The sequence below is a fragment of the Coregonus lavaretus genome (genome assembly GCF_964263955.1).
Source record: "Coregonus lavaretus genome assembly, chromosome: 5".
NCBI lineage: Eukaryota > Metazoa > Chordata > Actinopteri > Salmoniformes > Salmonidae > Coregonus > Coregonus lavaretus.
This window is the reverse complement of record NC_139992.1, coordinates 7,345,351-7,363,121: the sequence shown is the minus strand read 5'-3', so window position 1 is coordinate 7,363,121 and position 17,771 is coordinate 7,345,351. Positions and strand designations below refer to the sequence as shown.

The 17,771-nt window shown below is 41.8% G+C and overlaps 1 protein-coding gene across 1 annotated transcript in view; it reads left to right on the top strand.

The window, feature by feature from the left end:
* The window catches only part of LOC311129526 (contactin-associated protein-like 5), a gene marked incomplete at its 5' end in the record, with an annotated part of 125,677 nt that extends 108,673 nt beyond the window's left edge, over positions 1 to 17,004 (top strand). The window contains 8 exons of the mRNA XM_084161820.1: positions 5,834 to 6,052; positions 7,315 to 7,554; positions 8,372 to 8,596; positions 10,081 to 10,214; positions 13,046 to 13,133; positions 13,781 to 13,984; positions 14,354 to 14,428; positions 15,114 to 17,004. Coding sequence (XP_084017946.1) covers positions 5,834 to 6,052; positions 7,315 to 7,554; positions 8,372 to 8,596; positions 10,081 to 10,214; positions 13,046 to 13,133; positions 13,781 to 13,984; positions 14,354 to 14,428; positions 15,114 to 15,355 — 1,427 coding nt within the window. The 3' untranslated portion in view covers positions 15,356 to 17,004. The remainder of the gene's footprint in view (positions 1 to 5,833; positions 6,053 to 7,314; positions 7,555 to 8,371; positions 8,597 to 10,080; positions 10,215 to 13,045; positions 13,134 to 13,780; positions 13,985 to 14,353; positions 14,429 to 15,113) is intronic.
* Positions 17,005 to 17,771: the final 767 nt, after the last annotated feature.

The following is a 17,771-nucleotide window of genomic DNA, read 5'->3' as shown; positions in this document are numbered from 1 at the left end:
ACATGCATGAGAGCATCAGCTGTTCCGGATGACTGTGTGATCACGCTCTCTGTAGCCAATGTGAGTAAGACCTTTTAACAGGTCAACATTCACAGACAGATTACCAGGACGTGTACTCCGAGCATGCGTTGTCCAACTGGCAAGTGTCTTCACTGACATTTTCAACATGTCCCTGTCTGAGTCTGTAATACGAACATGTTTCAAGCAGACCACCATAGTCCCTGTGCCCAAGAACACTAAGGTAACCTGCCTAAATGACTACCGACCCGTAGCACTCACGTCTGTAGCCATGAAGTGCTTTGAAAGGCTGGTCATGGCTCACATCAACACCATTATCCCAGAAACCCTAGACCCACTCCAATTTGTATATCGCCCCAACAGATCCACAGATGATGCAATCTCTATTGCGCTCCACACTGCCCTTTCACACCTGGACAAAAGGAACACCTATGTGAGAATGCTATTCATTGACTACAGCTCAGCGTTCAACACCATAGTGCCCTCAAAGCTCATCACATGTCTCAGCCTCCACTATTTATGCTGCAGTAGTTTATGTGTCGGGGGGCTGGGGTTAGTTGGTTATACCTGGAGTACTTCTCCTGTCTTATCCAGTGTCCTGTGTGAATTTAAGTATGCTCTCTCTAATTCTCTCGTTCTCTCTTTCTCTCTGAGAACCTGAGCCCTAGGACCATACGTCAGGACTACCGGGCATGATGACACCTTGCTGTCCCCAGTCCGCCTGGCCTTGCTGCTATTCCAGTTTCAACTGTTCTGCCTGCGGTTACGAAACCCCTACCTGTCTCAGACCTGCTGTTTTCAACTCTTAATGATCGGCTATGAAAAGCCAACTGAGAGACCTGAGCCCTAGGACCATACGTCGGGACTACCGGCCGTGGTGACTCCTTGCTGTCCCCAGTCCGCCTGGCCTTGCTGCTATTCCAGTTTCAACTGTTCTGCCTGCGGTTATGGAACCCCTACCTGTCCCAGACCTGCTGTTTTCAACTCTTAATGATCGGCTATGAAAAGCCAACTGAGATTTATTCCTGATTATTATTTGACCATGCTTGTCACTTATGAATATTTTTTGAACATCTTGGCATGGTTCTGTTATAATCTCCACCCGGCACAGCCAGAAGAGGACTGGCCACCCCTCATAGCCTGGTTCCTTTCTAGGTTTCTTCCTAGGTTTTGGCCTTTCTAGGGAGTTTTTCCTAGCCACCGTGCTTCTACACCTGCATTACTAGCTGTTTGGGGTTTTAGGCTGGGTTTCTGTACAGCACTTCGAGATATTAGCTGATGTAAGAAGGGCTATATAAAATAAAATTGATTGATTGATTGATTGATCACTAAGCTAAGGACCCTGGGACTAAACACCTCCCTCTGCAACTGGATCCTGGACTTCCTGACGGGCCACCCCCCAGGTGGTAAGGGTAGGTAACAACACATCTGCAACACGTGGGCCCCTCAGGGGTGCGTGCTCAGTCCCCTCCTGTACTCCCTGTTCACCCATGACTGCATGGCCAGGCACAACTCCAACACCATCATTAAGTTTGCCGATGACACAACAGTGGTAGGCCTGATCACCGACAACAATGAGACAGCCTATAGGGAGGAGGTCAGAGACCTGGCCGTGTGGTGCCAGGACAACAACCTCTCCCTCAAGGTGATCAAGACAAAGGAGATGATTGTGGACTACAGGAAAAAGAAGAGGACCGAGCACGCCCCCATTCTCATCGACAGGGCTGTAATGGAGCAGGTTGAGAGCTTCAAGTTCCTTGGTGTCCACATCAACAACAAACTAACATGGTCCAAGCACACCAAGACAGTCGTGAAGAGGGCACGACAAAACCTATTCCCCCTAAGGAGACTGAAAAGTCACTACAGAGGGTAGTGCGTACGGCCCAGTACATCACTGGGGCCAAGCTGCCTGCCATCCAGAACCTCTATACCAGGCGGTGTCAGAGGAAGGCCCTAAAAATTGTCAAAGACTCCAGCCACCCTAGTCATAGACTGTTCTCTCTGCTACTGCACAGCAAGTTGCACCAGAGCACCAAGTCTAGTTCCAAGAGGCTTCTAAACAGTTTCTACCCCCAAGCCATAAGACTCCTGATCATCTAATCAAATGGCTACCCAGACTATTTGCATTGCCCCCCCCCCCAACCCTCTTTTACGCTGCTGCTACTCTCTGTTTATTCTCTATGCATTGTCACTTTAATAACTCTACCTACATGTACATATTACCCCAATTACCTCGACTAACCGGTGCCCCCAAACATTGACTCGTACCGGTATCCCCTGTATATAGCCTCGCTATTGTTAGTTTTACTGCTGCTCTTTAATTATTTGTTACTTTTATTTCATATTATTTTATATTGTATTTTTGGGTGATTTCTTTTGGTATTCTTTCTTAAAACTGCATTGTTGGTTAAGGGCTTGTAAGTAAGCATTTCACTGTAAGGTCTACACCTGTTGTATTCGGCGAATGTAACAAACAAAATGTGATTTGATTTGAAGCTGTCAACTTAGTTACAGCGCTATATCATCAAGCTGTGAACATAGCTACATTGCTATATCATCAAGCTGTCAACTTAGTTACAGCGCTTTATCATCAGGCTGTCAACTTAGCTATAGTGCTTTATCATCAGGCTGTCTACTTAGTTACAGCGCTTTATCATCAGGCTGTCAACTTAGCTACAGCGCTTTATCATCAGGCTGTCAACTTAGCTACAGCGCTTTATCATCAAGCTGTCAACTTAGCTACAGCGCTTTATCATCAGGCTGTCAACTTAGTTACAGCGCTTTATCATCAGGCTGTCAACTTAGCTACAGCGCTTTATCATCAGGCTGTCAACTTAGTTACAGCGCTTTATCATCAGGCTGTCAACTTAGTTACAGCGCTATATCATCAAGCTGTCAACTTAGTTACAGCACTATATCATCAAGCTGTCAACTTATCTACAGCGCTTTATCATCAGGCTGTCAACTTAGCTACAGCGCTTTATCATCAAGCTGTCAACTTAGCTACAGCGCTTTATCATCAGGCTGTCAACTTAGTTACAGCGCTTTATCATCAGGCTGTCAACTTAGTTACAGCGCTTTATCATCAGGCTGTCTACTTAGTTGACAGCGCTATATCATCAGGCTGTCAACTTAGCTACAGCGCTATATCATCAGGCTGTCAACTTAGTTACAGCGCTTTATCATCAGGCTGTCAACTTAGTTACAGCGCTTTATCATCAGGCTGTCAACTTAGTTACAGCGCTTTATCATCAAGCTGTCAACTTAGTTACAGCGCTTTATCATCAGGCTGTCAACTTAGTTACAGCGCTTTATCATCAGGCTGTCAACTTAGCTACAATTCTATATCATCAAGCTGTCAATTTAGTTACAGCGCTTTATCATCAGGCTGTCAACTTAGCTACAGCGCTTTATCATCAGGCTGTCAACTGAGCTACAGCGCTTTATCATCAGGCTGTCAACTTAGTTACAGTGCTTTATCATCAGGCTGTCAACTTAGTTACAGTGCTTTATCATCAGGCTGTCAACTTAGTTACAGTGCTTTATCATCAAGCTGTCAACTTAGCTACAGCGCTTTATCATCAGGCTGTCAACTTAGCTAGAGCGCTTTATCATCAGGCTGTCAACTTAGTTACAGCACTATATCATCAGGCTGTCAACTTAGTTGACAGCGCTATATCATCAGGCTGTCTACTTAGCTACAGCGCTATATCATCAGGCTGTCAACTTAGCTACAGCGCTATATCATCAGGCTGTCAACTTAGTTGACAGCGCTATATCATCAGGCTGTCTACTTAGCTACAGCGCTATATCATCAGGCTGTCAACTTAGCTACAGCGCTATATCATCAGGCTGTCAACTTAGTTACAGCGCTATATCATCAAGCTGTCAACTTAGCTACAGCGCTTTATCATCAGGCTGTCAACTTAGCTACAGCGCTTTATCATCAGGCTGTCAACTTAGTTACAGCGCTTTATCATCAGGCTGTCAACTTAGCTACAGCGCTTTATCATCAGGCTGTCAACTTAGCTACAGCGCTTTATCATCAGGCTGTCAACTTAGCTACAGCGCTTTATCATCAGGCTGTCAACTTAGTTACAGTGCTTTATCATCAGGCTGTCAACTTAGTTACAGCGCTATATCATCAGGCTGTCAACTTAGCTACAGCGCTTTATCATCAAGCTGTCAACTTAGTTACAATGCTATATCATCAAGCTGTCAACTTAGTTACAGCACTATATCATCAAGCTGTCAACTTAGTTACAGCGCTTTATCATCAGGCTGTCAACTTAGTTACAGCGCTATATCATCAAGCTGTCAACTTAGTTACAGCACTATATCACCAAGCTGTCAACTTAGCTACAGTGCTTTATCATCAGGCTGTCAACTTAGTTACAGCGCTTTATCATCAGGCTGTCAACTTAGCTACAGCGCTTTATCATCAGGCTGTCAACTTAGCTACAGCGCTTTATCATCAGGCTGTCAACTTAGTTACAGCGCTTTATCATCAGGCTGTCAACTTAGTTACAGCGCTTTATCATCAGGCTGTCAACTTAGCTGCAGCGCTTTATCATCAGGCTGTCAACTTAGTTACAGCGCTTTATCATCAAGCTGTCAACTTAGCTACAGCGCTTTATCATCAGGCTGTCAACTTAGTTACAGCGCTTTATCATCAGGCTGTCAACTTAGCTACAGCGCTTTATCATCAGGCTGTCAACTTAGTTACAGTGCTTTATCATCAGGCTGTCAACTTAGCTACAGCGCTTTACCATCAGGCTGTCAACTTAGTTACAGCGCTTTATCATCAGGCTGTCAACTTAGCTACAGCGCTTTATCAACAGGCTGTCAACTTAGCTACAGCGCTTTATCATCAGGCTGTCAACTTAGCTACAGCGCTTTATCATCAGGCTGTCAACTTAGTTACAGTGCTTTATCATCAGGCTGTCAACTTAGCTACAGCGCTTTACCATCAGGCTGTCAACTTAGTTACAGCGCTTTACCATCAGGCTGTCAACTTAGTTACAGCGCTTTATCATCAGGCTGTCAACTTAGTTACAGCGCTATATCATCAGGCTGTCAACTTAGCTACAGCGCTTTATCATCAGGCTGTCAACTTAGCTACAGCGCTTTATCATCAGGCTGTCAACTTAGTTACAGCGCTTTATCAACAGGCTGTCAACTTAGTTACAGCGCTTTATCATCAGGCTGTCAACTTAGTTACAGCGGTTTATCAACAGGCTGTCAACTTAGTTACAGCGCTTTATCAACAGGCTGTCAACTTAGTTACAGCGCTTTATCATCAGGCTGTCAACTTAGTTACAGCGCTTTATCAACAGGCTGTCAACTTAGTTACAGCGCTTTATCATCAGGCTGTCAACTTAGTTACAGCGGTTTATCAACAGGCTGTCAACTTAGTTACAGCGCTTTATCATCAGGCTGTCAATTTAGCTACAACGCTATATCATCAGGCTGTCAACTTAGCTTTGAAAATAAACTTATAATTTCACTAAAAACCAGGTAATCAAATGGAGATCAGAAAATGAGAGAGAGAGAGAGAGAGAGAGAGAGAGAGAGAGAGAGAGAGAGAGAGAGAGAGAGAGAGAGAGAGAGAGAGAGAGAGAGAGAGAGAGAGAGAGAGAGAGAGAGAGAGAGAGAAATTCTCAGTGTTCATTGTGAGGACCTACTTCAAAATCAGCCTGTCTATTGAAGGGGAAATGTAAGAAACTGTTGTCAGCAAAATGGAAATTCAACATGTTTGAAGGATGAGTTCTCTACGACCTGACTGTCAGCTTGTGTCCCTGTTCTGTTCCCTCAGCTCCGTCCATGGTGACGTTCTCCTTTGACGTGGAAAACGGGCCGGTGGTCCTGGCCATTAAGTCCCACGTGCCCCTGAATGACAGGCAGTGGCACTACGTGAGGGCGGAGCGCAGCGTGAAGGAGGCCTCTCTGCAGGTGGACCAGCTACCCCTGCGCTTCCTGGAAGCTCTGTCTGACCGACACCTCCGCCTCCGGCTCAACAGCCAGCTGTTTGTGGGTAGGACTGGCCTGGCCTCATAGCCTTAGTCTCAGTCTCAACAGTCAGCTGTGTGTTGGTAGGGCTGGCCTTAGTAATGTAATATAACCCCCCTTAGGAAACCATTTATTTCATTAGACAGACTTTAAGAGTGGCCTTTCCTCTGACAGGTTCCACCAGAGATATACTATTGTCTCGGTACAGTTGCTATCTCAGGAGTTACGATATTCTCAAATAGACAGTAGGTCAAAGTATGAATGATCATTATGATTATTTCACAGTCACTTTCTGGTTATACCAAGGCATTACACACATTAATGGGTTTCCTATAAGACATTACCTATAAGCTTTCCCTGAGATTAAACCTTTGGTTGGCCATAAATCTTGATTTGTCATTCAGGCGCGTTACTGTTTCTTCTGCACATAATGTTTGGAAAGGTCTGCCCAACGCTTCATCCTAATAGCTATTCTTCCATATTTGCATATAGTTAGTCTTAATGAGGCCTCTCACACATGAATAGTTCCAGAGTTGTCTGCTTACTGGAATTAAATCAAGGGTTGCAGTAAAGCAGTGGGCTTCTTTAGCCTCTCAGTGAGTTATTATGTATTGTTAGGTTCTGAATAACAATGTAAAAACCGACGGACGACTATTAAAGCTCAAACCAAGTTTATTCACCCACTGGGTCACACAGCTGCTTGAGACAAAGACATGTTTCCACCAACACAGATATATATACTCCAATTTAGGTAAACTCCTCCTTCTCTCTAAACCTTACATTGTTTATTGCTAGGCAGGAAGTTAAGTGATGTAAGTAATAAACTGTTCCTTCTCCCTTAACGTGACCTGACCTATCCTCAACCCCATTCCTCTCCAATCCAAAGCTCTCCACCCGTATCAGCGACTGCAATCATGTGATTGCCTCTCCTCTACTCAGTACATTCCAAAGCCCCCTGGCTCCTATCCAACCTTCATTGACCCCACCATATACATTCCTCCTACATATAACCATTAACTTCTGGTGTATAAACCAGACTATAGTATAACTGATTATTAACAATATTTAAAGTTTAGAAATCCGAACCGATCAGTATCAAGACTAGACTAGAAATGTGTTATAACATTGTTATAGGCATTATGAACTAGTTATAACTTGCATTCCCTTCTCTAAGAGGAACAGCAGCTAGTACTCAGTGGAATATGATGCATTATATACTAGTTATACATCTTTAATAACACTGTAATAAACATATGAACTAGTTATAACCTGTGGTCCCTCCTCCAGGGGGAACGGCGGCCAGGCAGAGGGGCTTCTTGGGCTGCATCAGAACTCTGACTATAAACGGTGTGACCTTTAACCTGGAGGAGCGGGCTAAGATGACCCCGGGAGTGAGCGCTGGCTGCCCCGGCCACTGCAGCGGCTCCAGCAGTCTCTGCCACAACAGAGGGAGGTGCATCGAGAATAACACCGGCTACGTCTGTGACTGCTCCCAGTCTGCCTACGGGGGGCCCTCCTGCAAGGAAGGTGTGCGATGATATGCCCCCCCAAAAACTAGATGTAAATGGGTTCACTCATGATATTGTTGTTTAATGAATTATTTAATGGAAAAAAAAGACTTAAAACACATAAGAATAGACTTACATTTCCAAGTAAAGATGGATCAAGTATCTAATGCAGTTGGTACTTGGTACTCGCCCCAGGTCCTTGTCATACTGCATGTATTATACAGTGGAATGATGACATTCATATGCAATCGGTACTGTACAGCTCTCCTCTCCACTCCCGAAAAGTTTCTGGTCTTTTTTTAACCTTACCAGGTTTTAAACCCTCCCAATCTAGAACAAAAATAGCAACTCTTGAGCAAAAATCTTGATGTATCCACCGCCGCATGTGTTGGATTCTTGGATGTGGTTCTTAGCTTATTTTTCTCTGAACCACTGTGTACACTTGTACCTGAGCCACTTTCAGGTTAAATAAATTCTTGCCTTCAATCATTCTTAAGGAAAAAAGCAATATTGACCTATCTTAACCCTTTTCTGAAGATGCTCCTTTATTTCCAGCATCTGCTCTTGTGTGGGTGGCCTTCCATTATTTATTCTCTTTCCACTAAGTCATTCTATTTCGTCCAATGAAATTGACAGAACGTTTATTCGTCAAGAATGTTTGGGCCAAAACATTTGTACATGTTTATTCTGACTGGTGATTAGGTTAGGGCTAAAAGCAGCTACAACTTATACAATTTTGATTAACATTATTTGCGCTCAACAGTTAATCTTATGAATTCAGTGTATTACAGCATGACTACCCTAATGTCCCATCCTCTCTCTCCCTGTCCATGCAGAGGTGTCTGTGTCGTTTGACAGAGAGTCGTCGGTGACCTACACCTTCCAGGAGCCTTTCTCTGTGATGCAGAACAGGAGCTTCCAGGCCTCCAGCGTCTACAGAGAGAACAGCAGGGCCAGAGAGAACATGGCTCTCATCTTCATGACCACACAGAGCCCTGCCATGCTGCTCACTGTCAGCACCTTCAGCCAGCAGTACATAGCAGTCATCCTGGCGCGCAACGGTATGGACACCTCTACTACTCATTTGTCAGTAGTACAAATAATGTAATCTTTTCTGAGGTGTCCATTTACACCTCAGTGCATTTGGTAATGTGAGTGAAATTCAATATGCTTCGAACATATTTGCAGATTTATATTTAGCCTCAGACGGGAAGAAGTTTGGACTCCACCAAGGCTTTAGCAAAGGGTGTTATAATGACTCCATTAACTGGCAGAGGGCAACTCTAAATTCAGAATGTAATCTCATTATATGGAAGAGAGTGCTAACTATTGGGCACTATTTATTCCAGCGGAGTGTTTTCTCTCATTGTACCACACAGCAAAGAGCTGAAAGAACCACATTGCCTTGCACAACTCTCAACACAAAGAATACAATTTGTTTCATAGAAAGATGGATTTATAATCCCTTCACAAGGATGGAACAAGTAATGTGTCATGTTTAGAATATTTCCATCCATCACATAACAGACAGGAATAAAAAAACGAATTTAACCTTGACAGATCCAAGTTCAGCGACGCGTCTAAGCCTATTCAGCCGCATCCATAACGAAGCCTTGATCACGCACCTTAGACCTCTAATCTGACAGCCGTCCAAGTTGTACAGAAAGCCCACCGGCATCGTGTTGAGTGACGCCCTGTGTTTCTTTAAGTCTTTGCTCTTTTGTTCAATCGGAGCGTGTGGATGAATCACGCCTTTGTAAATATGGGAGGATCAGGAGGACACTTCATCCATGGTAATCTCGGGCACCCGGGCACTGTCAGGGGGTTCTCAAACACAACATAAATCCCTTTGCCAACCGAGCTGGAATTGTAATATTGACCCAACTTCACTTGATAATGCAAAGCTCTCTGCCTCTCTGATCTAGTGTGGTGTGTGTGTGGGAGGAACATTTGGTGCATATTGACATATTCAACACAGGGCAAAGAGCTTTAGGCTGCTCCAGGATACATATTTATATCTAAAGAGGTAACTGTGGGGGCTTCAATAGAGAAGTCTATTTATATATAAACTGCCAACTCTCTCCATTGTATTTCAGTCATAATGCTATTTTCGTTTATAAGGTTCTCTTAATTCCGAACTCATTTCTATTGATTGATATGCGTGGGGCATTTAATAAAATAAAATAAAAGGTTCTTAGGTGAAGGTGAGGTGAGCCACCTCATGAGATAAATTTAGCTATTTAAATGTTTTTAATTAATTAACAACTCTTGGGACAATCTCATTGGCACAGCTCATGGAAAATGCCTGTATACAAAGAAACAAGGCAATAATGTTTACAAATCACCATGAGGGCAACTGATGGTTATTTCAAAATAAGTTTTCATGTTGGTGCATACTTTAGCCAAAATGGTAACTGGAGATATTTGCACAGTCCTCACATTGACTTCAATGCATGACTTAAACAAGTCCAATAGTCAACAACTTAGGGTAGGTTTCAGATATTTTAATGCATAGTTTTCACCCAGTTTGTGTTGTGGTCTACAGGGAGTCTCCAGATCTGGTACCATCTCCATGTGGACAGGAGGACAGATGTGTTCAGCCCCAGACCCACAAGCCTGGCAGACGGACGCCTCCACCGTATCAGAATCCACCGTGAGGGAAAAGACGTCTACCTACAGGTGAGCAATAGATACATTTACAAAAGGTGTAGATCCTGTACATTGTAATTCCATCACAACATATGGGCAAGTCAATCCTCATTGATTGATTTCATTCTTACTAATAGCCCCCATAAATATTTGTCTAGTGAAGTATTTGCATATGATCTCAGTGATCATTGTCCCAGAGTATGTATTCAACTATTACCCTACGAGGTCCAGAGCCTGCTGGTTTTCTGTTCTACCTGATAATTCATTGCACCCACCTGGTGTCCCAGGTCTAAACCAGTCCCTGATTAGCAACAATTAAAAAAATGCAGTGCAACTAGCTTCGAGGTCCAGAGTTGAGTTTGAGGGTATTAGAGATACGAAACAGCAAAACACTAATACTCAGTTAATTAAGAAGAGACATTTAAAAACGTTTTTCTTTTTTCTACTGTTCTACTCTGATTTTGCCACTATCTCCTGTATTCCTGACCCTGAGTTGGCTCTAAAAAAATGTATCCTCCATATTTATTGCTTTGGCTGATAAACACGCCCCTTTTGAACAAATCAGAGTCAAAGATAGATCTAACCCTTGGTTTTCTTCGGAGCTATCTGAGCTCATTCAGATGAGATAATCAGGCCTGGGCCAAAGCAAGGGAAACTGACTCTCTATTGGACTGGCAATCATTCAGACAATTGAGAAACAGATGTACTATCTTGATGAAGAAAGCTAAATCAAGACACCTTTTAAGCTCTTTCTCTGACTCTGCTGGTGTTCCTTCTAAATTTTGGAAAACAGTAAATGCACTGAAGCATACAAATTCATCTTCTTCCCTGCCTAAGCAAGTTCTGTCTGACTCTGGTATCATAACTGAGAAGAATGGGATAAGTCATGCTTTTAATCATCATTTTATCTCGGCAGGCTTTTTATCTGAGAGAAACGGTGGTTTAATTGACCCTGGACAGTCAATCGACTGCTCTTCCCTCTGCCAGCCTCTAGCTGACTCGGCGGTTAACCCGTCAACTTCTAGTGAATCTTTGTTTTCATTTCAACAATTTACTATCTGTGATGTGCTAGATACCTTGCTTAAGATTGATGTAAAAACAAAAATCAACTGGGGCTGATATGCTTGATCCATTTTTGATGCATCTCTCTGATTGCTGAATCATTAAACCATATTCTTAAAGTGACGATTATATCTGGTACTATCTACAAGGTTTGGAAGACAGCCCATGTACTCCCCCTTCACAAAGGTGGTGACCTTTGTGACCTAATTAATTATCGCCCTGTTTCCAAACTTTCTATAGCCTCGCTAAAATATTAGAATCCTTGATTAATTCTCAGCTAAGATCTTTCTTATCTTTGAAATGCATTCTAACTGTACATCAGTCGAGTTTTAGACCAGGTCATAGCACTATCTCTGCTGCATCCCTAGTTATAAATGATGTGGATAACTTTATGGATAAAAGGCAACATTGTGCTGCCCTCTTCACTGACCTGTCAAAGGCTTTCCATACTGTTGATCACTCACTGCTAATTCAGAGGCTTTCCTCAATTGGCCTATACCAGGCTGCATGTAACTGGTTTAAAAATTACTTGGCAGATAGAACTCAATGTGTATCTACTGATGATGTTAAATCAGGTTTCCTGGATATTACGAAAGGTGTCCCGCAGGGGTCGATTCTGGGTCCTGTACTTTTTACTGTTTACATTAACAACATCGACTTGTCTGTAAGAAAATTGTAACCTGCACTTGTATGCCGATGATACTGTTGTGTATACTATTTTCCCCGTGGTTGACCAGGCTTTATCTGAACTACAGTCTGCCTTCATTGTGTTACACAAACACTCTATTGACCGAAAATTAGTACTGAATGCAGGTAAAACTAAATATATGTTGTTCTCTAGAGCGCATAGAAATAACTGATGATTTAAGCATATGTACTTTGGATGGTGTCCATATTGATCGTGTCCCTGCTTACAAATATCTGGGCATGTGGATAGATTAAAAACAGTCTTTTAAAAAGCATATTGATGAGTTAGTTAAGAAGCTGAGAATTAAAGTGGGCTTCTATAGAAATAGGTCCTGCCTCTCGCTAAATAGTAGAAAGCAGATTAATCAGTCGACATTCCTATCAATCCTAGACTAAGGCGATTTCATCTGCCACTTAATTAAAGCCGTGAGTTGCAGTTTATCACAGCGCACTGCGCTTTATTATGGCCGTCAGTTTTAGTACTCATCACTGCATTCTCTACCAGAAAGTTGGTTGGCCATCTTTGATGTCACGTAGGTTGATACATTGCTATGTTTTCATTTATAAAGCTCTTTTACAAAAAGTCCCACTGCACCTAACATCTTTACTAACTTTAGACATACGAGTTACCACACCCGGTCTCAGGGATGGTTAACTCTGGTCTCTACTGATTTAGGTAAATCAGCTTTTAGTTTTCTTGCACCTTATTTGTGGAACAAACTTCAAAATGTTCTTAAATGTGATGTTTTGGTGCCTCTAGGTCAATTCAGAAAGCTGATTGAGGACCTTATTACTGATGAATGCGTTTGGTTTTCTTTCTGCTAGCATCTTGTATTTATATTTTGATGTGTGTACTTTCTGTAATTTATGTAATTCAGGACTCATCTGTAAAAGAGACATTGGTCTCAGTATGACTCCCTGATAAAATAAAGGTGAAATGTTTTTGTTTTTTTACAAATGTATACTGCTATGAAAGTTGGTACTACAGCAAAACTGCAGCCATTTAGATGAAAGAACACGATACTCAATCCATAATGTATTGAAATGTCAAATGGATTTGTAGTTCCTGTAATCCTCATTTTATTATTTTATTATTTTTCACTTTCCCCCAGATCGACCAGGACATCCACAGGAAGTACACCCTGTCATCTGATGCAGAGTTGATCTTAATCAGATCCTTGACTTTGGGCAAAGTCATCGGTAAGCCTTCCTATGAAATTATACTGCCACGCAGGGAGCTATTTTAAATAATGAAATGAGGAGAACCATTTAGTGGAACCATACTATAGTGATACTGAAGATGCATGGACTGTGCCATTTAATCAAGTTTAGGTTTTTACACGTGTGCTGTTTTTGACTTAATGTTGAACTGCTCACACCCATTTCCCCAAATGTTCTAACCCTGTCTCAGAATAGCTTTTGTAATCCCAAACTTGCAGATTTAAAGATTTGACCGTCATTGCTGAAGGATAATTATTTTTATATCCCTCACTGCTGTTGCCATAGAAACCTTTATCTTTAATTCAGGAGGGAAATAAGGCTGAATCTAATACAGGCTGAATAAAGATTCATTGATGGAACCTAAAACGGTGCTGTCAGATAGCATAGAAAGGTTTTCAACAATAACCTAAACAGAAAGCAAACTCTCTCACCTCCTCTCCCTCGCTTTCCCCCTCTAATGAAGATATATTAAAAATGCTCTGCAAACATATCTTCCCCAATGACTAATTTGTACATCATGAAGTATGTTTTGTTTGTTTTAGTTTTCAAGAGGCCCATTCTCTTGTGGATCACTTTCCAGTGGGAGACTGCAGCTATAACGCTTCAATGTTAATTCTGTATAACAGGAGGTGAGAATTTTGATGAGGAAGTGATGCAGGCAGGATCGATGGGCTTCATTGGCTGCCTGTCATCCGTCCAGTTCAATCACGTGGCTCCGCTGAAGGCAGCGCTACTGAACCGTGGCAGCTCATTGGTCAGTGTACGGGGTCACCTGGTGGAGTCTAACTGTGGGGCGCTGGCTGACTCAACAACCTCACACCCACTCTCAGGTATGTGCTGCTGTTGTAAAACACAGTCTCCACTCAGCTAACCTGATAAAACAAGTAAATGAGATCCTTTACTCTGCCACGGCTGTTCAGCTTTCACAGCGGAAGCCATTTGGAGCTATGTGGAATCGACTGTGGATGTTCACAGTCTCGCCTCCGGCTTAAAGCATCATTATTAAGTTTTCAGATGAATCAGGAACGAGTCAACAATGAGCTAATGCCTGCCAGCCTAATGGAACTTTGGTTTTTCATTGTTAACGCAGTTACACAAATAAGTTATCTTCTGCCACATACACCCTGTTGAGGAACATCCATTTGCTGCACAGCTCGTTCACTCATTACTGAAAGTTAATGAATGAGCTTTACTTCCAGATCAAGCTGCGAAACCAAACAAAGATCGGGAGCAGCGTGGTAATGACAGCCGGCGTGAATCGGCAGTAATAGGAGGTTTGTTTCTCTATTTTGTCTTAATTTATTTTTCTGGTGTTAGTATAAAACGAGTCCCAGCTGTCACTTTATTTCACTTTCTTTCTTTCTTTCTTTCTTTCTTTCTTTCTTTCTTTCTTTCTTTCTTTCTTTCTTTCTTTCTTTCTTTCTTTCTTTCTTTCGCTCTCGATCACTCTCTCACCTTACAATGGCTGTCACTCTGATTGTTACAGCTGCAATATGTAACTTTTTTGAGCTACCTGACCAAATTCACATAGAAATGTGTGTTGTATATCTGTCATTTTCATTGAAAGCAAGTCTAAGAAGTGGTAGATCTGTTATATGTGCACTATTTCTATGCTTCCCTCTCTTAAGTTTCGTTTTTGCGTCTTCTACTTCCAGTTTTGTATAGCACCTTCAAACAGCTGAAAATACAATATTTTTGATTATGGAAAATATATTTCACAGCGGTGTAGATGGTACAATGATTCTCTACACTATACTTGCTTGTTTTGTCACATATACTGAAATTAAGTTAACTATTAGAATTTTAGCAACCAGGTAATGGCGCAGCAATTTCTGCATAGTGCATCTTTAAGTCCAGGATAACGTATTTCTAATAAATTGAGAGGTACCATGAAATGAGTCATGACCCCAGCCCCCCTCAGATGTTATAACTAAAATGGCTGCCCTTGCTCCCCCGCAGGTGTGGTGTCAGCAGTGGTCTTCATTACTCTGTGTGTAGTGGCGGTGATGACCCGTTTCCTGTACCAGCACCGGCAGGCCCAGAGAGACGCCAGCATCAAGGAGAAGGAGCACCGAACCAACCTGGAAACACCCTACCGGAGAGAAGCAGCCTACCAGACAGAACTAGCCTATCGGACAGAGCTCCACCTCCATGACAGTCATAGCTCCACCCTCAGGAACAACAGGGAGTACTACATCTGAACACAGTGTCCAGGCAAGCCTTCTAGCCATCGTTGCTTACCTCTCTTCTGTTTTGTCTAGCTGTCTGCACGGGATGAGGCAACCTTTTTCCTCCCTCCTCTGGGGTAGAAATGAAGAATTCCTTCTCCTTTAGGGAACTGTGGGAATATCCTGGTGGGGAATTTCTTCCCATTTCTGTGTAGATACTCCATAGGACAGGACTTGTAGCTGCAAATATGTTGACCGGTCGGCTCACGAATGCTGGTGATGGGACAGGAAAACAGTGCCGTAATAGATTGAGGCATATGGCTATGGTGCAATGGATTTATCCAATGAAATAAATGCAAATAGCCTGGAAAGGTTAGACTAGGCAATGTTATGGTAAAAGTAGGCAATGTTATGGGAAAAAGCTACAATGGTGACTCAATGGATGTATATGGCCAAGATTAAACTATCCCACTGTCGCGTGGGGAAGAAATCTCCTGACGCACAGAATCTACACACAGATGCAATGAATCTATTTCAAATACTTAAGAAAAGGGTAAGGTGTTCAACAGGTTTCACATCTGTGCCATTGATGTAATACAGAGGGTCAATACAGAGTGGCTTGCCTTCAGAGGGCAGGGAGACTATTCAGCCACCATTTTGATGGTAATTACAGTACCGCAATGCAGTGCGCTGGGGATGGTTGAAAAGGCTCAATGCAAAGGCCATCTTAGATAACATAATATTAAATAACACGTTAGAGTAAGACAAGTATTGTTTAATTAAGATGAAATTTACTAAATCTACAACAACAACAAAAAATATGAATCCCTAAATAAAGCCATTTAAAAATGACATCAATACAAGAGACAGGTGCCTGGACCGGTTTCCTACATTATTCTTTGAAAGTTTGATTGAATATCATTGTTCTTTTCTGCCCAATGTTCTTGAGGTTTCTAAGCAGTAGGCTAGGCTACTTTGTATTGCTGCAAGGAAGGGAATGTAAAACGAACCCAGCTAACTGGAACATCTGCTACCTGTCCCCTAGCAAGAGAACCAACCCATCACATCCCACTCAAGTGGCTGCCGGCCAAGGTGTTAGAAGAGTCTTCAAAGAGCTGCCATATACAAAGCTTTAGTTGTTCTTCATGTTCTCCTGAGCTCTTTATATTTTCTTTGTATTTTTTCATTGTTTCGTTTTGATTGTTTCCATTTGTTCTGTCACACCTTTGATCCTGGTCATGCATTTGTGACAATTTTTATATCTTATTTTTTATTTGAAGTTTTTTAATTCATTGGTTAGGTACTGATTGTCAACAGTATCCCTGTGTTAGATCTACATTATAAGGTGATTAGTATTTACTGGATGATGGATGTTAATGCTTAGCTTAGTTTTATTTTCCTCCTACAATTAAGTGGGAAAGGATCATCAGCACTAAGTGCAAAATAACCCAGTTTGACAGTTTATAAACAACAAAATCAGAGAATGAAAATGCATACGCTAAACTCTTTCATGAGCAACAAGTCATACACACCCACCATCACAAAATAATAAGATTGGCAGAAGTATTGCCTGAAAACATTTTTCTTTCAAATTAAAGTGTCCTTGACAGCAAGTTATAATTAACCTCTGAGACTCCTATTTGTACTTGTTGATATTGTGATTACTTTGAGTGCCAATTTTGTATGGCTATAATTGTACAGGTATATTATGAATATATGTTTAATAAAACCAAACATTCTTTTTTGAAAAATAACGATATTTTCCAGATGTTTTATCTCAACCGTTCTCTTTCTTCTATTCTCTGATACTCTGTCACACACGTTTGTTTTTGGGCTTTGAATACAGTATATGTATTTGTGGTACAATATACAAATGCATATAATTTAATATGCAGTTCATATCGTATTTACCTGTGGGCTGCCACTCCAAAAGAAGAAGAAAAAACATTTAGAAAAAAAGTACATAAATACAAAGTATTGATCATTATGATCATATTATAGAGTTAGAGAAGTAATAATACATTTAGTATGTAAAGGAAAAGAACTGAGCCAACCTCCCATCCCATCCCGTTCTCCCAACCACACCCATCCAACATGTGAATATTTACATTCATGCACTTCAAAATGAATGCGACTTTGTCCCAGAAATATTTAACTGAAGGGCACTCCCACATCATATAAAGGAATGTGTCTACTTGATTTAGGGGACACAGTCGCCAGTTAGGCGTTAGAGACAATTTCATCGCAAAACGTTTCCTTGGTGCTAAATGACGTAAATGTAAATGTGTTATATACAGTCTGTGAACAAACTTAAAATGTATAAGTTGATGATTCGGATTACGGGATGACAAGGTCAAATTTGTCCATATTCTGCTCCAGTTAAAGGGTTTTTCAGATTCACTTAGATCTGTGGACCATACTTTTTTCTCAGAATATGAGCTTTCCAAAG